The 24,554-nt window shown below is 43.1% G+C and overlaps 2 protein-coding genes across 3 annotated transcripts in view; both read left to right on the top strand.

Annotated features, from left to right (window-relative positions):
- The window catches only part of CCDC93 (coiled-coil domain containing 93), a 105,376-nt gene that overhangs the window by 28,652 nt on the left and 52,170 nt on the right, over positions 1 to 24,554 (top strand). Inside the window, exons 7-12 of one of the 2 annotated variants that reach the window (XM_043487508.1) lie at positions 3,282 to 3,382; positions 3,970 to 3,987; positions 9,561 to 9,597; positions 12,137 to 12,229; positions 12,503 to 12,553; positions 13,437 to 13,523. In XM_043487508.1, coding sequence (XP_043343443.1) covers positions 3,282 to 3,382; positions 3,970 to 3,987; positions 9,561 to 9,597; positions 12,137 to 12,229; positions 12,503 to 12,553; positions 13,437 to 13,523 — 387 coding nt within the window. The remainder of the gene's footprint in view (positions 1 to 3,281; positions 3,383 to 3,969; positions 3,988 to 9,560; positions 9,598 to 12,136; positions 12,230 to 12,502; positions 12,554 to 13,436; positions 13,524 to 24,554) is intronic. The other variant, XM_043487509.1, reaches the window with a different exon arrangement.
- LOC122453553 (60S ribosomal protein L36a-like) lies at positions 14,919 to 19,968 on the top strand. The gene has a single exon (XM_043487510.1). The coding sequence runs from the start codon at positions 19,295 to 19,297 to the stop codon at positions 19,610 to 19,612; it is 318 nt and encodes a 105-aa protein (XP_043343445.1). The 5' UTR covers positions 14,919 to 19,294; the 3' UTR covers positions 19,613 to 19,968.

Genomic DNA, 24,554 nt, shown 5'->3' on the forward strand with positions numbered 1-24,554 from the left:
CCTTCCCCGCCATTTGGAATGTGACCAGAGGAGTGGCTCTGATGGGTGAACCTGACTTGGAGCCAGTCCTGCGAATCGGAGAGCTGGGCCGCTCACGGTACACAGTCTCTGCTTTACAGAGGGGTCACGTTAACTTTTTAACCCCAGCCACACTCACGTTTCCTTTGGCACATGCTGAGCGGATGATCAGAGCCCAGCAGGAAGGGTGATCACAGCTGAGGTCGGACACATCATGCAGGTGCTTAAGAGTCTCAGTTCTGAAGTCGTCTCTTTTTTCATTTTTTGCGTTTGTAACCATGGGCAAGCTGTTAACCTCTGTGCCTGTTCCATCATCTGTATACATAAAACAAAGGTCACTGCCCTCATGAGTGTGACGGTCAGGTGGGTAGCACATATAGAGCAGTATATGCCTGACACATACCACACATTCAATAAGTGATAACAATTACTATTACTGCCAGTGTTAATGGCCAAAGAAAAATTGATTTTTGCCTACCTTTTAAAAACTGAGGTCATGTTTTTTAGAAAGCATAGTTAAAAAATAACCTCTGACTTTAAATTACTGATGGAATTATGCTACAAACTCATTATCTTTTCAGGGTTAAAAGAACACAAAGAATGAGAGACCAGGAGTCTCCTTCAAAATCTGTTCATCCAGCCCTCATTGTGCAGATATGGAAAAAGGTCCATTGAGGGAAACTGCCTTTCCCAGGGTCATACAGCTTGTTAATGGCAGAGACAGGACTAGACATCAGTATTCCTGACTCGTTTCTTTGAAGGGTGACTTAGTAATAGTTCTTCATACTTGGCCTGGGAACATTGAGGTCCTTTACTTAAGCAAACCATTGGAATGATCCATGTGGCCACCTCACATTGTATAGTCTCGTGAGAGGGCTCAGCTGAGGTGACTAGTGGCTGAGGCAGTTAGTATAGTAGGGAACCTTGGGACTAGCAACCTGGGTACCTGTTCTAACAATCCTGGACAAATTATTTGTTCTCTGCTTCTTTAGTAGCAAGGTGGAGATAATAGCATCTGCCCTCCTTCTGCCCACAGTATAGTTATAAAATGCAAAAAGTGAGATGTGGTGAGGTGCTTTAAAGTATAAGGAATAATTGCACAAAGGCCAACATTGTCATTGTTTGGCTGAATAAAAGGTCCTTGTGCTGTTGGTTTCAAGTGTGCTATTGTTTTGGAGTCAGTGCTTTTTTAGAAGAAGCCAGCTTCCTGTCTGGGTTGTTGACTCTATAAATGGTAACTAAGGAAGGTAGCAGTTAAGCTCAATTATATAGTGGTGCTGTAATAATAGAGCTCCATGGAAGTTAAATCATACACAGTAGCTGATGTCATGCCAGTTTATTATGGTTTTCATTTCCCCATAAATCTGATTTGTTATTTATAGCTTCCTGTTCATGTTCATGTAGGCACCAGCAGCAAACAGGAATACTTGTGGCAGCGAGTTGAAACAACCCGCCAGGACTATCCCAGAGCCTGTTTGATTTCTTTTCACAGAATAGTTGAAATTACAGATGTTACAGAAAGGATGTTTTTCTGTATGTTTGAAACTTTTCATAATAAGAAGTGAGATGATAATAAAGTTAATCAGAATTATCAAGAGGGGAACCATTTTGATCAGTCTAAAAATGCCGCGGCCTGGAGAAGCCAGACGGTAGTGCTTGTTCTGGAGATGTCCAGCTGGAGATTTTATGTACGTGTATGTGCCGAGTCGTTTCAGTCGTGTCTGACTCTTTGTGACCCCGTGGAGTGTAGCCCACCAGGCTTCTCTGTCCCTGGGATTTCCCAGACTAGAATACTGAAGTGGGTTGCCATTACCTTCCCCAGGGGATCTTCCCGACCCGGGGATCAAACCCGGGCCTCCCACATTGCAGGCAGAGTCTTTACCGTCTGAGCCACCAAGCAGACTCTGCCAGTGGGAAAGAAAAGATCCAAACTGAGACACCTTTCACAAACAGCTGCCTACTTGAACCTAGAGCCCTGAACAAATATTATTAAGGTATTATTTGATGCCAGTTGGCAGTCAAGAAGGACATATATTTGGGGTAGAATGGTAAACCAGGTCATCTCAGGGTGATGACCTACATTAATTGAGCACCTACTACATGCCATAAACTTTGTTTAGGAAATATATATATGTGCAGTTTCAGTATGTGTCCTACACAAAATGGATCTATATTTATTTCTATATTTATAACTAAATAATACTCTAATAATTTAAAAGTCATTGAAAGTTTATAATGCATTTTGTGTTTTATAAGATTTTTTTCTGAGGGTAAACCTCAAACACTTTTGTAAAAATATATATATCTCTGAAGGGTTTATATCAGCATTCCTTTTTTGGTATTAGAGTTTGAGAATTTGAGATTTCTTTTGCCATGAAAGAATTTTTTTTTTTAGGTATACTAGGTTAACATGTATATCGGTGATTGTTGCAGTTTATGTCTCTGGGTGGTAGAAAGGTCTGGATATGTAGTGACTGTGAAAAATTTGTATTTCTTTCTGGAAAATTTTATTAAGGGATGAAAAAGATTTGAATAGAGATAAATTTTGCTTTTCAAGGCAAGATTCAGTATTATAGAGATGTTGAATCTTCCCAAAGTAATCTATAAATTTGGTGTGATTCTAATCCAAGCTCAACAGTTTTTCATAATGAACTTGACAAGCTGATACTGCAATTCATTTGGAAGAGAGAATGTGTAAGAATGTCCAGGAAATTTGAAAAAGAACAATGGAGACAGGATACTCATTAAACAAGAGGCATTGCAGAGGATAATATTGGTACATGTTTTATGTATGTATGTTTGCCATTTTAAATCAAGGAAAGGATAGACTATTAAATTTATGATGTTGGGATTCTTAATTTTCCATTCAGAGAAAAATATATCTATACATACCAACTTTTCACTATACCAGAAGAAATTCTGAATAGATTAAAAGGTTAAATATAATTTATAAAAGTAATATACAAAACAATCCCTGAGTTAGGAGAAAAGATGATTGATGAATTTGACTGCTTGAAATATTAAAGCGGCATAGGATAGAAAAAGACCCAGCCAAGATAAAGCAAAGTTGACAACAATGGCTTGGGTGGAAGTATTTGCCACAACATAAAAAAAAGGGCAGAGCCCTTGAAGGCAGCCACCCCATGCCGGCTGTTTACCAGCAGGGGAGCTGTACACCCCCACCCTGGGGAGGAAGGCCCACCCCTGACAGGCCAGGCCCGCCTCTTCACCCTGGGTAATTCTCCATCTCATCCACTTCTTAGGATGCTTACAAACCTCGTCGGAAATACAAACGCCAGCAGGGGGCAGAGGAGCTGCTGGATGAAGAGTCTCGGATCCATGCCACGCTTTTGGAATATGGCCGGTAATGAAGGGGACCCAGTCTATAAGTGTCTATTTGATAAAACCGTTGAAAAGAAAAACGAATTTAAATCACTTCATTGGGATGAACTTGGTTGGTTTTCACCTGGTCGAGTTTGCAGTTTTGGGCCCAAGATTTCCAACACCGAGTACTTTTCCCTCCGGTGTTGAATGAGTCCAGTTTCTGGGGGTAGCTTCCCTGCTGGTGGAAGAGGCCTGATCTCTGAAGTTCCTCCCCCGCCCCAGCTCTGCCCGCCTCGGGGAGTCAGGGCGTGTGGGGGTGCTCACGGAGGCTTGGGTGGGCTGCCCTCCTTGCCCCTGCCGTTTGTAAACATGTTCAGGGAAACTGCAGTTGAAGCAGCTTTCCTTTGTGTTAGATGCTGGTTTTGGTTTCCTGTGAAGAATTGTCCCGACCAGAAAAGTGAAGGATTTAGAAGTTGTGTTGTCACTTCTTAAAAATACCTCTAATTTAAAAAAACTCTTGTGGCCTCAGTTTTTCAGTTAAACACACAGAAGTGCCTCTCCTCGATGAATTTTTTTTGCTTGACTCTGGGTATTAACCTTCCTTTATGTCCTGCATTTCCTACTTAGGGTCACTGATTCCTTGATGTGAGTATGTCTCCTGGTGCTTCCTCCCCTCCCATCTGAGTGGTTGCCGTGTGTTGCTCTGCTCATAACCCAGCCCTCACTGTGGGGCTGGGGCTAACAGCACTGCCGAGCGTCTCCTAGTGAGCATCTATGGCTTCTGCCTCTAGGATGCTGGAGAGAACCAGAAGGAAATTAAGGTTTCATTGCCTTACTAACTCCATTTCTCAAATGGAATTGCAATTGCCACTTTTTGTTTGTTTTTGAGAGAGTAATGCCAGCTCTTAAGAATGAAAGCTGGTCCGTTTTCATTAAAAGGAAGTTGTTATTTCTGGCCCTAATCTAAATGTGAGGGCTGCCCCATGCTCACCATTTGCTGCTGTGATTTGAACTCCTCTTCTGAATCAGGCACCTCCAGACCAGCTCCATAATTTGCAGGGGCCAATATAAAATGAAAATGCAGGGTCGGTCCCATGTTAAGAGTTATGAGTGATGATTAATCATTAAGAATTTTGTGACAGCAGCAACAACCAAGTGTGGGGTCCTTTGGGGTGTGGGAGCTTGTGCAGCGGGACGCTGTGATGGGGGCTTTCTAGCCTCCCCCCTGCTGAAAGGGCAGACAAGGCTGTGCTGGTCCACATGAGCCAGAGCTGGAGAGACAGCCTCCGTGAGTCTCACATGTCCTAGAGCCAAAAAGGGCTCAGGGAAATGTGTTTTTTGTTAGTTTGTATGGTTCATACCTTCTTTTTTTTCCAATATCCAATATGTGTCTCAGCACTGACCTTAGTTCTTGGTGGGGTCATGCTGGCTCCTGATTTCTAAGCCTAGGGTAGCTCCTTGGTGAAGGCTTTCTTTTGTTTGTTTTTTAGGAGATGGGGTTATTTTGCTGCTTTTTTTGGTTTGTTTTGTTTAGCTTTTCTGATAAGGAGAGGGTGAATTTGTGAAGGTGGGGAATTCTGATGGTTTATTCAGTTCATTCCCCTTTTTGAGAATGATGAAGACAGCATTCACAGAGGTTAAAAAATAACCTGCCCAGAGTCAGCTGTTAACTATTAAGAACTAGCGAGAGCCTCAGACTGGGACTTGAGCTCAGGTCTGTTGGACGCCACGAGCACGTCATCATCATTGTCTAAAAATGTTGTTTGAGCCTCTGGTGAGAATTTGGTTGTTGGTCGTAGGAAGACAGGCCCAGTCTTTTTTGTTTGCTCCAAGACCGAACAACTAAAGAGTTATTACAACTGACAGAGCAAATGGGATACAACTTACAGCCCAGAGAAGTGGTTCACTTATTCCCCTTGCTTGGGAAGGCCGCATCCTCCTATCTGGCTGTCAGGCTCTTCTCGCAGGGTTCCAGTCAGTGCTCTCCACTGCATGGAGATCTCTCCATTAGATGAGGGTCAATAGCTGTGTCTTTATGAGGGACTGTGACAGTCTGTTCACCACATCATCACCACCACCATCTTCATCATCCTTAGCAGCAGCAGTTTTTGGTTTTCAGATGCTCATAAATATGACTTTTGGATTCAAATGAGAATCGTATCCTGAGCCTCTCTTTTTCAGTTTTCCTCATCCGTATGTTCTCATCCCCCCCGTTCTAGTCCTCCCTCCAGCCCATTTAAGAGAAGCCTTACCCTCTTTGCTTCCCTTCCTCATCAAGCAAGGCTGGCCCCCTGCTGGCTCTGGGCCTCGCCATTGTGGCATCCCTTAGTTGCTCATTCCCACCTAGGAATCTGAATCCCTCATTTGTTGTCAGTGCTTGTTTTCCTCTCCGTTTCTCCTCTTGATAAGAGGGAAAATATTTTGACTGCTAAGTAAGAAGGTCTGAAAACAGTGTATCCTCTTTGCAGTTAAAGGTCATTCAGCCTAGGTCCACAGAGCATCTGGCTTTGAGGCCAGCATCCCAGTTTCTCCTCCCTTTTTTGACTTTCAGTTGCTCAAGGGTAGATTTTGAGCCTCGACAACTATGCTGAGGGCCTTAAGGACTGTATGTCTTGGTAAAAACATGTTTAGGTATGTTTCTTTAAATATTATGTTGTTGGAAAAACAAGACTCATAGTTTTGATTTTAAACTGAAACACAATGGTATCTTTATAATATTTCAATTGTATTATGGGTTCAATAAACTTTTAGGGGCTAACTTAAACACCTGACCACACTGTGAAACAGCCAGTGCGAGGAAGTGCATTTTAAGTGCATGTAACATCTCTCTCCTAACCTGTGTTCCTCCTGAAGGCCCAGGACATGTTCACAGAAGGTGTTTAGTAAATGCTCATTGAATGAACGAAGAACAGAATCCATTGTCCTTAGTATTTAGCGCTTTTTATGTCCCTGATTTGTTCTGGATTCCAGGTAATTTGGTATCTGTCTTAATGTGCCCCAGGGAAGACGACTAGAATGTTTTCTAGAATGATGATGTCCAGTATAGTGGTCACTAGCCACATGTGACTGTTGAGCGCTTACAGTGTGACTAGTGTGGCTTAGAAACAAAATTTTAATATTGAAGTTAAAATTTTTAAATACATGCTTTTGTTATTTGGGTATGTTTAAATATGTTCAGGATAACTTGGTTAGGTGAAAACTAATCAAAGTTATATGTGTGGCACAGCGGTGGTTGCACAAAGTAGTGAATACACCAAAAACTGCTAAAATACGCATTTTAAAATGGTGAGTTTTATGTTATATGAATTAAACCTCAACTTTAAAAGTGTAGAGAAAAAAAGTGAGTGGAGAAGATTCCCTCCCCTCCAGGGCTCGACAGACAGAGTGCCTATGATACAGAATAATCGGACCCCATGCGGTGAGTGCCAGTGCTTGTTAGTGTCAACACAGAAGCACATGTCCCCCCAAATCCTGCACAAGACCTTACTTAGTCAGCATCCAGCATCTGTCTATCCTGTGCAGGCCAAAAAACAGGCAAGTCTGTTTTGCATATTCCCTTGCACTTAGAGTTGTGAATACTATTTAGGTTCTGCCCTTGAGATGCATTTTCTGGAGTTTTGAAAGTGCAGCAGTTAGAGGGGGAGACAGTGAGAGCACAGGGTGGACAGGCACAGAAGCCTAGTTTGGAGCGGTCAGAACAGTCTTCCTGAGCCTCTGTCTTTAAGGAGAAGTAGCTTGGACCTGGGGATTGAATCTACTCAGATTTAGTTGTTTACTTCTTTATTTGGAAAATCCATAAAGTTCCCAGAACTTTGATAAGGCCTGCCTGTCTAAGGGTATGTCTTCTGCCCTTAAAGGTCTCCAGAGACTGAAGGCTTGGGAAACAAAAGAATACCCGGGGTGCAAGGACACTTCAAGGAGTGGGAAACTTTGGAGAGACCCTCTGTTGGTCAGCTGTTTGAGTCCCTGTTTCAGACTCAGAACCCGCCCACTAGTTCCAGCAGAAGGGATTGATTACAGGGGTGGATGCAAAGAGCTAAGTCATGTGATCTGGACTGAGCAGGGTTACTGCCCAAGCATCACAGCAGATCTGGGCTGCCGAGGATGCTGCTGCTGCCTCTGAGGTCAGGAAGCTGGCAGATAGCCTGTGGAGCTGGGAAGCTGGTACCACAGCTGCTGGCAAAAGAGCCACCTGCTTTTTCCAAGATCAGAAAACCACTGTCACAGCTTCTGGCCCAGAATCAGGTTACTTCTGCTGTGATCCCCGTGAGCACAGTGGGCCCCTTTCGCTCTCACTGTTTCCTGCTCTAACTGTTGCACATTCAAAATTCCAGCAAATGCATCTCATTGATGGAACTTAAATAGTATTCAGAGCTCTGGGTACAAGGGAAAGTGGAAAATAGAGCTGTTTGTTTTCTGGCCTGCACAGCTTATAAAGATGCTGGATGTTGACTAAGCCAGTTCATAGAAGCTGCCGTAAGGTCTTGTACAGGATTTGAGTGGACACTTGGAACTGAACTTTGCTGTCCTGCACTATGGGCCTGTCGATCTGTGGACGGGCACAGTGCACCCGGCAATGACTTCTGGTCTCTCCAGTTATAAGACAGCCTGTTGCAAGGACAGGTGGTACATTTGGCTTCTTGATTTCGGCATTTTCTTGGAGAAGGATGCAGACATGCAAACAGGCTGCTGGACATGATTGCTGATCAGAAAGTAGGGGGAACACGCACAGGCACAGGGATAGATCAGAGCGCTGGTGTAGTTGAAAGTGTCCAGCCCAAACTGCACAGCCTGTAGTTTGTGTCTCCTAACCCTCCTATACCCTCAGTGGTAATTTACAGAAATCATACGGAAGCTGTTTAAACAGGGCTTGAGATCACGTCTATAATCCCGTATCAGTGGTACAAAGCTCAGAGAGGTGAAGCAGTTTCCCCCATGTCACAGAGCTGGCTGTCATCAGGGTGAAGAACCCACACCCAGTGTCCTGAGCTTCTCCTACCCAACCTACCCTGTACACCAGACTCAACTATAAGCTAAGCCTGTGGTTCGTCAGCCCAGTCGTGAGAAATCCGGTGCCCAAGTGTGCGTTTCCCTTCACACTCATGTCTGGCAAAGCACTGGCCCTAGATTGAGATTCTCAGATTGAGTGGTGCTGACTTTTGGAAATGAGCAAAAGCATCCAAATTGAAGTCTGGGAATGCTTCAGAGGAAGAGGTGGCTTTAGAGCTGGGATGTGAGGAGTGACCAGAAAGGTAGGCGGAGACAGGAGAACAGAACTCTGCTGGGCGCTGATGCCCGGGAGCAGAGAAGGTGAGCTGCCGGGTGGGGGGGGGGGGGGGGGCTCAGCAGTTGTTCGGCGGGTCCTGGGAGGAGGCCCCAGGGACAGTGCCCACCGGGAGGGCTTCTGTTCCCGGCCGGATGCGGATGATGCCAGTGGGAGGTTGCATAAGGGGTTGGGTGGGAGAGGGGAAGTGGAGGCTGGAGACAAGGGCAGAAGCCAGCACACGACCCAGCAAGTGGAGTGAGCTGTGAGTGAGGGCAGAGCAGGGTCCCTTAATCTGTTTTTCTTAAATGGTTGTGTGTGATTTTATTTCCTTCTAAACCATTTAAAGGTAAGTGAGTTTGGGTGTTTTGCATTATGGTTTTTGTTTTAGGTTGAATGGTTTTTGTATTGCTTTTTTAAAAAATAGATATTAATTAGAACCCGAAAATAAGCTAGTTTAAACCAAAGTGCATTTGTGAGTGTCTTTGAATTTAAACTTGCGTGAAGTGAGCACACAACATTTTTGGCATTGTGCTTGGGTTGTGTTTGAGAATAAAAATGCGCTGGATGTGAGGTTATGAAAGTAGATCATTAGCATGTTAAGCTTGAGCAAACACATGCACACATACAGATATTTTTAAGGCTTCTAGCTTAAACTATGGATCGGTACGGTTCCTGATTCAAACAGTCATAATCACACTTTAAGAGAACGCTGTGCTTTGCATGGAGACTTCCCATGTATATTGACAGTATTTATGTGGCAGTCTGAATGCTGGGCCCTTTATTCAGAAACAGTGGGATATGTTTGTGGTTTCGGCACTGGAGACATGTTCTCCAGTCACCAAATAGCCAAAATTCTCTTTGGTGCTTTTCATATAAAAGTGCAACTAAAATTCATTTGATCAATTTTTTTTTTTGGAGTAATAATTGAGCTCCTCTCTTTTGTGGCTTGCAGGAGATACGGATTTAGCCGCCAGAGCAAAACAGAGAAGGTAAGAAATGCTTGGCTGATGGGAGAGCACATTTGAGATATGGAAGTATGCTTCTACTTTGCCTCTGTCTGACACTGACAGGCTCACAGAAGGGATGGGACACAGGACTCTGGTCCTTGAGCAATCCCGGTCAGCAGGGGTGTACCAGCGGCTTTTGACCCCTGCAGCTCCCTCCTGGCGTTCCCCATCTGCTGCCTCTGCAGGTTGGGGAGCTGCGACAACTCCTCATCATGGGACTGGAAGTGAAGGGTGGTTGAAAATCATGGCCCCGGGGTCAATCATGTGGGCTTTAATAACTCTAAAATGGGGGCCTGAGCATCCTCATCTGATGAGAGATGCCCTAAATGGGTGTGAACAGCCTGCTGGCAGTGAGAGAGAGCACGGTGTACATTACAGGCTGGCCATGTATTAAGCCTGGAGTGGAAAAAAGTCAAGGTGGGGCTTTATAACTTCATACAGGAGTCTCAAGAGTTTTCTCTTCATTCGTATACTTTTTGTGTGTCTGTGTTTATTCATGATTCTTAATTGCCAGCAGCAGGGCAGGCGTATAAATCTTACAGTGCTGCCCTTTCCTGTGTCCAGGCCCTTTGGTCAGGGCTCTACATATAGCTTTTCACTTACTCCTCTAAACAACTCTGTGAGGAAGATACTTATTCCTGTTTTTCAGATCAAAGTGCTGAGGCTCAGAGAGGCTCAGTGATTTGTCCAAGATCACACAGCTCCTAAAGTGCCATAAAAAGAACCTGAGCCCAGGTCTGTGTGACATCAAAGCCTGCGCTCTGTCCTACTCCGTTTTCAGTGATAACGTGCTAACTAAAGTGGCTGGTGACCTCTGAGAGTCCACAGCTTGAGATCTAGCAAACCTGTTCCTCATTCCCTGCCTGACCCCTAGATTTTCTTGAATGAGACACCACTCCCCCTACCATTGTCCTGCCGCCCCTCCTCTGTCTAGACCCCACTCCCCGGTGCTTCCCGGAAGCCTTCCCTGACCCCAGCCTCCTTCTGCTTCCTGTGGTCATTGTCTCAGTCCTCAGAGGGCACTGACGTGCGTATCTTCTAAAGCCAGACTGGCTGGTTTCAAATGCTGATTCCTCCCCTTCACTGCGTGATTTCAGTCAGTACACTTCATTGTTGTGACTCAGTTTATGACATCTGTAAAATGGGGACAGAAGTTGTACTATCTCACAACACGGTTGTGAAGATTAAAATGTAAAAGATGGAGAATAATCCAACTCATAGTACACATTTACTAAGTGTAAACTGTCATCACCATTATTATCATTAATAATCATTTTATGCATTGATTATGACATCTTTTTTGGTTTTCTCACTTCCACATTTGTGTTTTCACTCAACCAAACAGCCATTTCCTCCAAAGCAAGGCTTTTCTGGATTAGTGTCATGGGGTAACTGTATTGTATATAAGAATTTGATGTGTATGTGTAATATATAATTTTAGGTCTTAAAAGAATGTCTGTGTATATGACTGTATTCTGAAATAAGGCAATTTGATTATGCTTGGAAAAACTGTGAGATGTCCATGAAATATTATTCACATTGGCCTTGCCTTATCATTCTCATGTCAGATGGCACATTTGAACTGGAAGTCTTAAACCCCGGAAGATATACACAGGTGCTCAGGCCGGCCCCTGCAGCCAGTCATATGCTTGTTATAAAAGCACAACCCAGAATTGGGATGGTCTCAGAGGGATATTTGAGGCCAGTCCTCTCATTCAACCCCAAGAGACCCTAATATCCAGAGAAGGTAAATCTGAGGTCATCAGCTTGTGAATGGCAAAGATGGAGCTGAAACCAAGAACTCTAGACTCACAGCACAGGCCTGGGAAGCAGCCGTGACTCCAGGTGTCCTGAGTGTGGTGTGGTATATTTTGAGCCTGAGCTGGGTTTGTAGCATGGAGCTTGAGCATCAGGACAAGCAGCTTAGAGTCTTATTCTTTAAACCAGCGATTTTAAAGCTTTGTTGACAGCTCTTGGTAGTAGGCATTACTTTCGTCATGGTTTAGTAGACACACACACACACAACCCCAAAACAAGTTCCACAAAGCAGTACTCTCTACTCCTTGTAATGCACTCTGATATGTTCTGTTATTTCTGTTTAGATGCCAGTCATACCTGCTAAATTGCTTTCACATCCACTAATGCACCTCAGCTGAAAAAAAGGCAGTGATCTTGTCTTAAAGAAATTAAAGTAGGGGAAGACCCAATCACAGTGCATGGATAAGTCTGGCAAAGGTGTATGGCCTGATAGGAATTTAATCAGCGAGTAGTTCAGAGATGGAGGCAGGCACTGAGCAAGGCCCAAGGCTCCACCTGCTTGGCACGTGGTTGGAGCAGAGGCTGAGGTCTCTGGGTTTTGCATCCTTTCCAGGGGCTGGGTCATTTGTCCAGATCTGTGTGTTTCTTTCACAGACTTATGGCAGTGTTACCCTTTCTCTACTGTCTCCACCTATAGTGTTACCCTTTCTCTACTGTCTCCACCTATAGTGTTCAGCTGCAGTTTTTGCATCTTCCCTTCCAGGCTGAGGACAAGAAAACGGCACTTCCGACAGGGCTGTTGACTGCAGAAAAAGCTGATGCCCACGAGGAGGAAGAGCTTCAAGCTGCTGAAGAGGTGAGTGGTCCGTGTGGCCCTCTAGGGTTTCTGCATAAATCTTCTGGGGAGAGATTTCACTTTCATCTCCAGTTTTCCAGAATGGCCAGCTACCGTTGGCTGTTTTTTCATACTCCTTTCAGTCTCCTTCCATCACCTCTCATGAGACTCACCATAAAATGAGACTGGGTAAAACAGCCCTTGGATTCTGCTGAAAAGCCCTGTTAGGATACTCGGCTTAAGCCTTTTGTGGGCAGACCTGCTCACTGCTACTTCTCCCCATTCCTCTTGTAGCAGCGTATCCAGTCCCTGATGACCACGATGACCGCCATGGCACATGAGGAGGTGAGGCGGGCGTGGCCGGGAGGGTGGGCGCAGCGTGCAGAGGGAGACTGGGAACCAGCCTGCTCTGCCGTGGAGGGCCCTCTCCCAAGAGTCCACCTTCAGGGCCCTCTCTTTTTAGCACTCTGCTTCTTGTTTTTCTGGGATCTTTCTTTGGGGAACTTTTTATACATGCACGGTGTTGCTATTCACGGGAACCTCTCGGAGGGAGACTGAAGGACCTTTGTGAAGACAGGATGTCCCAGCTGGATGTCATCACAGGACCCGTGTGGGACAGCTGAGGTTCCGCCCTGCTTGTCCACAACCACATGTGGCATTCAGGCCACAGGAGCCTCTGTCTCCTGTTTCTTTCCTGTACCATCTGGGTAGATGGTACGGCACCGAATTTATATTCCCTCTTCTCAGAGCTCATGACCTGTCCCGAGTGTTTATCCAGGTGCTTTGAAAGAGAATCCCTCTTTACAGCAGGAAAGACCCATGACAGTCAGGAGATAGATCAGGAATTCTGAGATCCCTTTTCCTCTCCCATTTCCACTTTCTTCCTCTGAGTCCTATGCCTGCCAAGTTCCCTGTAGGCTCTTTTTAGTGATCCTCCACAACAAAAACCATGGGATGGGGTGTAAATGGTGAAGAATGATTTCCTAGAGATACCCAGGGTCTGAAGAGAATCTTAACAGAGCTTGCTGAGTGATGCAGGAGGGAGTGAGGTGAGGTAACCTTTGTCCTGAGGCTTGTTTCTCCCTTCCTTGTTGATGAACACGTGAGGAAAAGCCAAATTACTTTTCCCCCGGGAATGTTATCTGTTTTGCTGTAGTCATGCCCAGGGTTTCCAATGTGTGAAAGCCAGTGCATGGCCTTAAGATCACACCCCCCCTTGTGATTGCAGAGCCGGCTGACCGCAAGCTCCGTGGGCCAGATCGTGGGCCTATGCTCTGCCGAGATCAAGCAGATCGTGTCTGAGTATGCAGAGAAGGTAGGTGGGGACCCAGCTGAAGCCATTGCCTCAGTAATGCCCAAGAATTTGTCCTTCTGCTTCCCTCCGCTCCCAGCAGTGATGGAGGCAGGTTGTAATTCATCAGCCACATTTGTCAGAGTATCCGCCATGCAGCACCATCCACATTTGCCCATTAGCTAAATTCATTTTCTTCTGCAGTGACTATTTTTCTATAAATATAAAGAGAAAACCTGTCTCTTGGAGCAATTATTGCATCTGATAGATGGATGCCTTAGGGGCAGCACCCACATTTTTCCTTCTTTCGCAGACTTCCTATAACTTGGGCACGGTTTGTTGGATGGGGCTGAGGGATGAAGCTTTGCCACTTAGGAGATAAATCCCATAACTCAGCCAAACCCAAGGCAAAATTTTGTGTCCTGCTTTATTAAAAGGGTATAGAATGAACAAAAGCCTGAAAGTCATATTTCAACATTAGATTTTTTTCCACCCTAAGAATAGGCAGCAGGACCTTGAATATTTCAGGGAGACAGTGATTAATCATTTTGCACATAACTGATTCTGGTCTGGCCAAGATGTAGTATCGGTAAAATCAGATTTACAGGGCCTTGTTTCACATCCTCCCTTCCCCAAACCTGCTCCCTCTGCCCCCCTAAAACGTTGATGTCTGTTCAAGCATCCACTTTCACTTTCCCTGTCTCAAAAGCCTTGACGACAAATGAGCTGTGCCCTGACCCTTTGTGATATTCTTCTGAAGAGATTGCACAGATGATGTAGTTGGACAGTGGGTGTCACTTGTAACCTGGGAGTTACAGTTGGCTCTAAGCACGACAGTGGTCATCTCACACAAAGTGAGGGGCTTTCTGAGCAAGACTGAGCAAAATGGTACAGAGTAGTGTTTAGCAGAGGGGAAGGGGGCAGAGGGAGGGTGAAGTGGGTAAAGGGGGTCAGTAGTATGTGAAGGACGGAAAGCAAACTTTTGTTGGTGAGCACGCTTCCAGAAGTCGAAGTAAAGTTGAAATAAAAATAAAAACTCATGTTATAAGCCAACTTAAGAAAAAACAGTATAGAATGTCTAGGGATGGGGTTCTCTTGTTTTCCCCACCCCCAAAATCAGTGCTGCTTAACATAGGTTTTCTGATCCAACTTTCATATTAGAATCCAAAGTGAAAGAAAGTGAAAATCGCTCAGTTGTGTCCAACTCTTTGCGACCCCATGGATTATACAGTCCATGGAATTCTCTAGGCCAGAATACTAGAGGAAGTAGCCTTTCTTTTCTCCAGGGGATCTTCCCAACCCAGGGATCGAACCCAGGTCTCCTGCATTGCAGGTAGATTCTTTACCAGCTGAGCCACAAGGGAAGCCCAAGAATACTGGAGTGGGTAACCTATCCCTTCTCTGGGGGATCTTCCAAGAATACTGGAGTGGGTAACCTATCCCTTCTCTGGGGGATCTTCCCGGGAATCAAACCAGGGTCTCCTTCATTGCAGGCAGATTCTTTACCAACTAAGCTATCAGGGAAGCCTAATAGAATCCAAAGCATCCTCTATTTTAATTTACTGCCTAGAAAAGGTGACGGTGGTTAGAGTGTCATCTGACATTTGACCAAGGATGTAGGCCACCCTGAAAGTACCAGTAGAATCAAAAGACTTGGAGACGTAGGTGTGGAAAAGAGTGAATAATTCACTGCCCTGAGAAGTGTCTTGCTTTGCTGTCAGCACACACACACCTGGATGGCAAGGGGCGAGCCTGTACCTGCCCTCAGGTTGCCACATAGCATCACTGATTCAGTTTTTACAGAAAGACAAACATACGGGGTACTCACTGCTCTTCCTATGGGGACTCCGACTTTTATCTTTATACCTGCCCCCTGTAAGTAGATAGGAGCTTAGATTAGTATAAGAGGGGAAGCAAATGGGCCTCCTTAGTACACATGTCCTTGCCTGGTAGTCTTGAAGCTAACCTGTCTTCCCCATCAGCTCTGCGATTCCATGGTTCCTGCTGGGTCTCTGTACCCCTGGGTTTCCCCTCCCTCACAGTTGTGCAGTGATCTGATGGCTATATTCTGTATTCTGTCCTTCTGTTCTGCTCTGTCAGGAAAGAATGAAATTAGAAGTCGTTTTGGACAGGACTTTTTCCAAGGATGTGTATAATTAAAAGACTTTCCTGGTGGCTCAATGAAGAATCCACCTGCCAATGCAGGAAACACAGGTGGGATCCCTGAATCAGGAAGATCCCCTAGAGTAGGAAATGGCAACCCACTCCAGTATTCTTGCCTGGGAAATTCCATGGACAGAGAAGACTGTCAGGCTACAATCCATGGGATTGCAAAGAGTCAGATATGACGGAGCACACACGCAGACATATAATTAAAACTTCTCATGGAATTGGAGTTCACCAGTTCATTGCTTGATTGTTTGCGTTGGGTAGATCATATATCATTAAAGATAAGGGGTTTTGTAATTAAATTGACATTAATCCTATTCCCATATCACAGTTATTTCACATTTGCATATTTAATCCAGTATTTGTCCCAAATATCCATGGTGGCATCTAGTTGCAGCCATCATGTGTGTGTAAAAGAGGTAAAACAGTGTAGTTACAAATACAGCATTGGAGTCCTATCTTGGTTCATGTCTGTCTCCTCAACGTCCCAGCTCTGTGACCTTGGCCACTTTATTTAATCACTTTGCCCTAGTATCTTCATCTATAAAATGAGAATAATATAACTCTCCTGGCAGGGTGGCAGGGTATTGTGAAGATTAAATGAAATGTGACAAAAATGCCCAAAACAGTGCCTGGGGCACATTATGGCCCTGCAGCTAATGGTAACCTTTATTTACAGTTTTATAAACTGCTTTTTTTTTTTTTTTGGTCACATTAAGTCCTAAATATTTTCCATGTTTCTAGTCTTCATAACTATGTGCATACTAGATAATCCAGCACAATTCATTAAGCATTTCCCTATTGTTAGACTTCCGTTTACCATTGTAGATAATCCTCTTGTAAAATCTGAACAAATGGTTTCTTTGGAAAGATTTCCTACGAGTCTCAAGATTGGATTCTGACTCCTCTGTGTTGCTTTATAAATAAGTTGTAGCAGTATAAAATACTGCCTCCATGAAGGGGCTTCCAGGATGGTCCAAGTGTCTCCGCCCTGTTCATTTGTCTGACTTGCTACCTTAGTGGCTTTAGAATAGTACCTCTTTGGATCACTGAGTGGCCTGAACATGATTGCATGTTTTTGTTTTCTCTGTTTTCTGCTTATTTGACTGATCTGTTGAAGCCTTTACTCACTTATCTTCTGGGTATCTGATGTTTTCCTTGTAAATTTGATTAAAGTCTCTATTCTAGATTTAAATATTTTGTCACATATTTCTCAGGCTGTTCTTTGATTTGTGTATCGCTTTTCTTTTCATGCAAGGCTTTGGTACCCAAATTGATCAGTTTTTTGTTGTTGTTTCAAAATGGCAGTGTTCTTTTTACATTGATCTGATAAGTAATTCATTACATTTCAGCTCATAATTTTTTATTTATGTTTAATCCTTTGTGCTACATAGAGTTCATTCTTATTTAGTCCACAATGTTGATCCATCCTAGTTTTCCTGCTCCTATCCACTTACCTTAATACTATTTATCAAATAATTTCTTTATACTCACTTGGAGATACTTTGTTATTTTTTTGTATTTTAGATCTAATTTAAGCTCTGTATTTTCTTGGTTTATGCTTCTGTTTTTATGCACATGCCATGATAAAATCATGTTTGCTTTTTATTTTTCTTGATTTGCCTTGTTTGCGGTTGGCAGTGTCCTCCAGTCAAAGACCTCTGGGAACACACCCAGAGTTAGACCAGTTGGGTTTATCGCTGGTTGTAGTGAAGGAGACCACACGGCAGTGGGGAATCATACAGCATCTCAGTAAGGAGGCCTTAGAGAAGACTTACGGGATTCAGACTTCTTTTAGGTGATTTAGGGGAAGATTAGAGAAAGTAGAGCTTTGCTCTGTGTTAGATGCATTAAGGAGGGATAATTCAGTGAATGAGCATCTAAAGAAATCTTCTCTATGGGCCAAGGGAAAAGAATCAAGGTTAAAAGCTCTATGTTCATATTAGCCAATATAGGGGGATGTTTGGTCATTTAGGGGATTTGAACAGTGTTCATGTTTTTGCCCATATACAAACATCACAGAGTGGTCATGTTTTTTTCCTTGATCCTTGTGGCCCTATCTGACGTTGATGTCCTCTGGAGTTATTTATATTTAACCCAAAAGCCTAGTGTGAATGCAGCCCAGCTCCCAGCAACACCAGGGCCTTGCTGAGAGTACCAGATTGGCTCTCAGATACCAGGGTTGCTTTTCTCTTTCTCTGTGAATTTAGTATGTGTTGCTACATAGCAATATTACACAAATACAGTGGCCTAAAATAACACAGTGTATTATCACACGGTTTCTGTGTGTGCCACTGTGGAGCAGGGTCCCTTGTGTCAGACTCTTACAAGGTTAGTGAAGGTGCTGACCTGGGCAGTGGTCTCATCTGAGGCTCGACTGGGGAAGAATCCACTCCCAAGTTCACACGGTTCTTGGCGGCATTCAGTCCCTTGACACCTGTTGGCCGAAGGCGGCAGTTCTGGCTGTCAGCTGGAGGCCACCCTCAGTTCCTGCCAGCAGCGCCTCTCCAGCGTTACCACTTGTTTCAGCAAGTGAAGCCCCTCCTCACAAGGCTGACATTACAGTTTTACGTGACGTACTGATGTTCATGCAGTCACATTCATCCCACCATGTTTGCAGAGACTGCGGGGCTCTGTCAGAGTTGTCCATCATGGTGTATTTGTTTTTCTCTTTAATCTCACTGCCATAAATTGGACTGAAATAAGGCAATTCATCTGAAAATCCATGCCCCTACCTTCAGGGCCTCAGTAATGAAATGCTTGAAAGTAAAGACAGAATTGAAGAATGCTCATGAGGAAAGCCTTTTGGTGGCACTTGAAAGAAACCCAAATTGGGCTGAGATCAGGATGAATTTTTGCTTAGTGAAGAAAAGGAACAATAACTTTTGGAGGATGAAAGTGTGAAAATGATTTTGTGCCTGAGAAATGAATCAAACAGCCTGCTTGGTGCAAGTCACTGGACGGTCAGCAGGCACTGAAAAATAGAAATGAAGTAAAAAACATGTGCAGGCTTCTCTTTCAGTGGTAAAGTTCAACAGTTCTTACAACAGTATAACATGGTACCTAATCCATGTGTTTCAGAGCAAGTCCCTGAGATATGTAACTCAGTTTAATATGGTTCCTGTAAAACAACAGGGAAGAAGAATGCAAAGACGTTCCCGTGTACGTAATTCGTGAGTGTTGACAGAGTCCAACCGGGGAGCTCCATCTCTCTCTGTTTCCAGAAGGTGCGCCCTTCCCAGGACGTGCTTGCTGAGGCATCACTGTGCCTTGTGGTACTGCTGCCTACCATGCCCACTGCATCTTATCATTCACTGTTACAGGGAAGAGGAGTCTAGGACTGCGATTTGCAGAAGACTGAGGGTTTGGCTGTCCCCAGAGGACTTCCACTCTGCGATGCCAGAAGGAAGGGGAAGGAAGCGGAGCCAGGGAAGGGCAGGAAGGGACCCTTACTCACGCCACGTGTTAACCAGCTGCACACTGCTTTCACTCACGTGCAGCTGAGGCTCTCTTGGTCAGCATCTCCCTGAGACGGGATATGAAAACATTTTGTAGACCACAGGCCTGTTGGGGAATCAGAAGAATCTACCCTGCTTTTGTTCTGTGCCATTATCGCTCTCGCAAACATGGTGAACGTTCCAAAAACCCACCAGACTTTCTGTAAGAAGTGCGGGGAGCGCCAGCCCCACAGAGTGACGCATACAAGAAGGGCAGGGGTTCTGTACGCCCAGGGAAAGCGGCGTCATGGCAGGGAGCAGAGTGGATATGGAGGGCAGGCTGAGCCGATTTTCTGGAAAAAGGCTCAAACTACAAAGAAGATGGTACTGAGTCTTGAATGCATTAAGCCCAACTGCAGATCGAAGAGAATGCTGGCTATTAAGAGATGCAAGCATTTTGAGCTGGGAGGTGATAAGAAGAGAAAGGACCAAGTGATCCAGTTTTGAGCTTCATATTTTGTTTTATTATGAAGAATAAAAATTTGAGATCATTTACTTCATTTAGTTTCAGTTAGTTTTTTTGGAAGGAAAATAAAAGTGCCATCAATTAAAAAAAAAAAAAAAGAATCTACCCTAAGTGCCATCTCATTGCCAGGTACCTTAAAAATGCTTTATTAAATATAGTTGATTTACAATATTATATTTCTTTCAGGTATACAGTGTAGTGATTCAGTTTCTTTATGGACTGCTGTCCTTTTAAAATTATTACAAAATAATGGCTATAATGTATCCTTGATATACAATGTATCCTTGTTGCTTATTTATTTTACACACAGTATTAATAGTTCTGCCAAGAGAATGTCCTGGTCATAGCAAAGACCCTCTTGCAACAACACAAGAGAACTCTACACGTGGACATCACCAGATGGTCAACACTGAAATCAGATTGATTATATTCTTTGCAGCCAAAGATGGAGAAGCTCTATACAGTCAGCAAAAAACAAGACCGGGAGCTGACTGTGGCTCAGATCATGAACTCCTTATTGCCAAATTCAGACTTAAATTGAAGAAAGTGGGGAAAACCACTAGTCCATTCAAGTATGACCTAAATCAAATCCCTTATGATTATACAGTGGAAGTGAAAAATAGATTTAAGGGACTAGATCTGATAGACAGAGTGCCTGATGAACTATGGATGGTGGTTCGTGACATTGTACAGGAGACAAGGATCAAACCATCCCCAAGAAAAAGAAATGCAAAAAAGCAAAATGGCTGTCTGAGGAGGCCTTACAAATAGCTGTGAAAAGAAGGGAAGTGAAAAGCAAAGGAGAAAAGGAAAGATACACCCATTTGAATGCAGAGTTCCAAAGAATAGCAAGGAGAGATAAGAAAGCCTTCCTCTAGATCAGTGCAAAGAAATAAAGGAAAACAATAGAATGGGAAAGACTAGAGATCTCTTCAAGAAAATTAGAGATACGGAGGAGGCATTTCATGCAAAGATGGGCTCAATAAAGGAGAGAAATGGTATGGACCTAACAGAAACAGAAGATATTAAGAACAGGTGGCAAGAATACACAGAAGAACTACACAAAAGAGATCTTCACGCCCCAGATATTCATGATGGTGTGATCACTCACCTAGAGCCAGACATCCTGGAATATGAAGTCAAGTTGGCCTTAGGAAGCATCACTACAAACAAAGCTAGTGGAGGTGATGGAATTCCAGTTGAGCTATTTCAATCCTGAAAGATGATGCCGTGAAAGTGCTGCACTCAATATGCCAGCAAATTTGGAAAACTCAGCAATGGCCACAGGACTGGAAAAGGTCAGTTTTCATTCCAATCCCAAAGAAAGGCAATGCCAAAGAATGCTCAAACTACCACACAGTTGCGCTCATCTCACACGCTAGTAAAGTAATACTCTAAATTCTCCAAGCCAGGCTTCAACAGTATGTGAACCGTGAACTTCCAGATGTTCAAGCTGGTTTTAGAAAAGGCAGAGAAACCAGAGATCAAATTGCCAACATCCACTGGATCATCGAAAAAGCAAGAGAGTTCCAGAAAAACATCTATTTCTGCTTTATTGACTATGCCAAAACCTTTGACTGTATGGATCACAAGAAAATGTGGAAAATTTTGAAGGAGATGGGAATACCAGACCACCTGACCTGCCTCTTGAGAAACCTGTATGCAGGTCAGGAAGCAACAGTTAGAACTGGACATAGAGCAACAGACTAGTTGCAAATAGGAAAAGGAGTACGTCAAGGCTTTATATAGTCACCCTGATTATTTAACCTATATGCAGAGTACATCATGAGAAACGCTGGGCTGGAGGAAGCACAAGCTGGAATCAAGATTGCCGGGAGAAATATCAATAACCTCAGATATGCAGATGACACCACCCTTATGGCAGAAAGTGAAGAGGATTTAAAAAGCCTCTTGATGGAAGTGAGAGAGGAGAGTGAAAAAGTTGGCTTAAAGCTCAACATTCAGAAAACTAAGATCATGGCATCCAGTCCCATCACTTCATGGCAAATAGATGGGGAAACAGTGGAAACAGTGGCTGACTTTATTTTTGGGGGCTCCAAATCACTCCAGATGGTGATTGCAGCCCTGAAATTAAAAGATGCTTACTCCTTGGAAGGAAAGTTATGACCAACCTAGACAGCATATTAAAAAGCAGAGTCGTTACTTTGTCAACAAATGTCCATCTAGTCAAGGCTATGATTTTTCCATTAGTCATGTAAGGATGTGAGAGTTGGACTATAAAGAAAGCTGAGCACCGAAGAATTGATGCTTTTGAACTGTGGTGTTGGAGAAGACTCTTGAGAGTCCCTTGGACTGTAAGGAGATCCAACCAGTTCATTCTAAAGGAAATCAGTTCTGGGTGTTCATTGGGATGATTGGTGTTGAAGCTGAAACTTGAATATTCTGGCCACCTGATGCAAAAAGCTGACTCATTTGAAAAGACCCTGATGTTGGGAAAGATTGAAGGCAGGAGGAGAAGGGGACAACAGAGGATGAGATGGTAAGGTAGCATCACCAACTCAGTGGACATCAGTTTGGGTAAACTCCAGAGTTGGTGATGGACAGGGAGGCCTGGCGTGCTGCGGTTCGTGGGGTCGCAAAGAGTCAGACTCGACTGAGCAACTAAACTGTACTGAACTGTATCTCTTAATTCCATACCCCTATCTTGTTGTTCCCCCGACCCCTTTCCCCACTGGTAACCACTAGTTTGTTTTCTATATCTGTGAGTTTGTTTTATTTTTTAGATTCTACATATAAATGATGACATAAAATATTTGTCTTTCTGGCCTTTTTCACTAAGCATAATACTCTCTATGTCCCTCCATTTTGTTGCAAATGGAAAAATTTCATTTTTTATGGCTGAGTAACATTCCTTTGTGTGCATGTGTATATACACTGACACCATTTTCATTCACCTGTTGATGACACTCAGGTTGCGTCCACATCTTGACTGTTTTAAGTAATGCTGCTGTGAACATTGAGGTGCATGTACCTTTTTGAATTAGCATTTATGGTTTTTGAGGATATATACCCACAAGTGGAATTACTGGGTTATATAGTAGTTCTGTTTTTAGGCTTTTGGGGAACCTCCATACTGTTTTCCATCGATGCCGCACCAGTCTACATTGCCATCAGTAGTGTACAAGGGTTCCCGTTTCTCTACATCCTCTCTGGTATGTGTTATTTATAGGCGTTTTGATGATAGCCATTCTGACAGATGTGAGGTAATAGCTTTTTATGGTTTTGATTTACATTTCTCTAATAGTTAGTGATGTTGAACATCTTTTCATGGACCTGTTAGCCATCTCTGCATCTTTTTTGGGGAAATGTCTGTTCAGATCTTTGCCCATTTTTTAATTGTTTTTTTTTTTTTTAAATATTGAGTTGTATGAGCTGTCTATGTATTATGAACACTAATCCCTTATTGATCACTTGTAAATATTTTCTCCCATTCTGACAGTTGTCTTTTCATTTTGTCAGTCGTTTCCTTTGCTGTGCAAAAGCTTTTAAATGTAATTAGGTCCCATTTGTTTATTTTTACTTTTATTTATTTATTTTGTCTTAGGAGACAGATCCAAAAGAATATTGCTATGATTTATGTTAAAGAGTGTTCTGCCAATGTTCTTTTCTAGCCGTTTTATGGTTTCAGGTCTTACATTTAGGTCTTTAATACATTCTGAGTTTATTTTTACATGTGGTATTAAGAAATGTTCTAATCTCATTTTTTTTACATGTTCCTATCCAGTTTTCCCAGAACTACTTGTTGAACGGTCTTTTAAAAGCTGTTGTATAATCTTTTCTCCTTTGTTGTAGATTAATCGATCATAGGTGTATGGATTTATTTCTGGTCTTTCTGTTCTGTTGCATTGATCTACGTGTCTTGTTTTTGTACCAGTAGCATTCTGTTTTAATTTCTGTAGCTTTGTAGCATAATTTAAAGTTGGGGAGCATGATACCTCTAGCTTTGTTCATTTTCCTCAAGATTGTTTTGGTAATTTGGGGTATTTTCTGGTTCCCCATAAATTTTGGAATTATTCATTTTAGTTCTGTGGAAGTGTCATGGGTATTTTGAAAGGGATTACATTAAATCTGTAGATTGCTTTGGGTAATATGGTCATTTTAATAATATCAATTCTTCCAATCCAAGAGCACAGGATATCTTTCCATTTAAATTATCTTCAATTTCCATTTTCAGTGTTTTATAGTTTTCAGCATTCAGGTCTTTCACCTCCTCGGTTAAGTTTATTCCTTGGTAATTTTTTTGGATGCAGTTTTAAATGGGATTTTTTTTAACTTTCTGATAATTCATTATTAGCATATAGAAATGCAACAGATTTCTGTAAATTGGTCTTGTATTCTGAAACCTTATAGAATTCATGTACTAGTTCTAATAGTTTTTTGGTGGAGACTTCAGGATTTTCTATATGTAGTACCCTGTCATCTGAAAATAATAACAATTGTACATCTTCCCTTCCAATTTGATGCCCTTTCTTTCTTTCCTTCTCTGTCTTTCTCTCTCCTTCCTTTCCTCCCCCTCCCCATTTCTTTCTCTCTCTTTCTTTATTGCCTGATTGCTGTGGTTAGGATTTCAATACAGTGTTAAATAGAAGTAGTAAGAGCGGGCATTCTTGTCTTGTTCCTGATTTTAGCGGAAGGGCTTTCAGCTTTTTCCCATTATGTATGTTGTTAGCTGTGGATTTGTTATAACTGGCCTTTATTGTGTTGATATATATTCCCTTTATACCCACTTTGAGAGTTGTTATCATGAATGAATGTTAAATTTTGTCAAGTGCTTTTTCTGTGTCTATGATCCTGTGATTTTCATCTTTCCTTTTGTTAATGTGGTTTATAACATTGATTGATTTGCAGATGTTGGATCATCCTTGAAATCTTGGAGTAAATCCCTCTTGATCACGGTGTATG

This window comes from Cervus canadensis, chromosome 15, assembly GCF_019320065.1.
Source record: "Cervus canadensis isolate Bull #8, Minnesota chromosome 15, ASM1932006v1, whole genome shotgun sequence".
NCBI classification, from domain to species: domain Eukaryota; kingdom Metazoa; phylum Chordata; class Mammalia; order Artiodactyla; family Cervidae; genus Cervus; species Cervus canadensis.

Bases quoted from the DNA above. Each gene is read 5' to 3' on its own strand.
- LOC122453553 (XM_043487510.1), top strand. From the start codon at position 19,295: ATGGTGAACGTTCCAAAAACCCACCAGACTTTCTGTAAGAAGTGCGGG.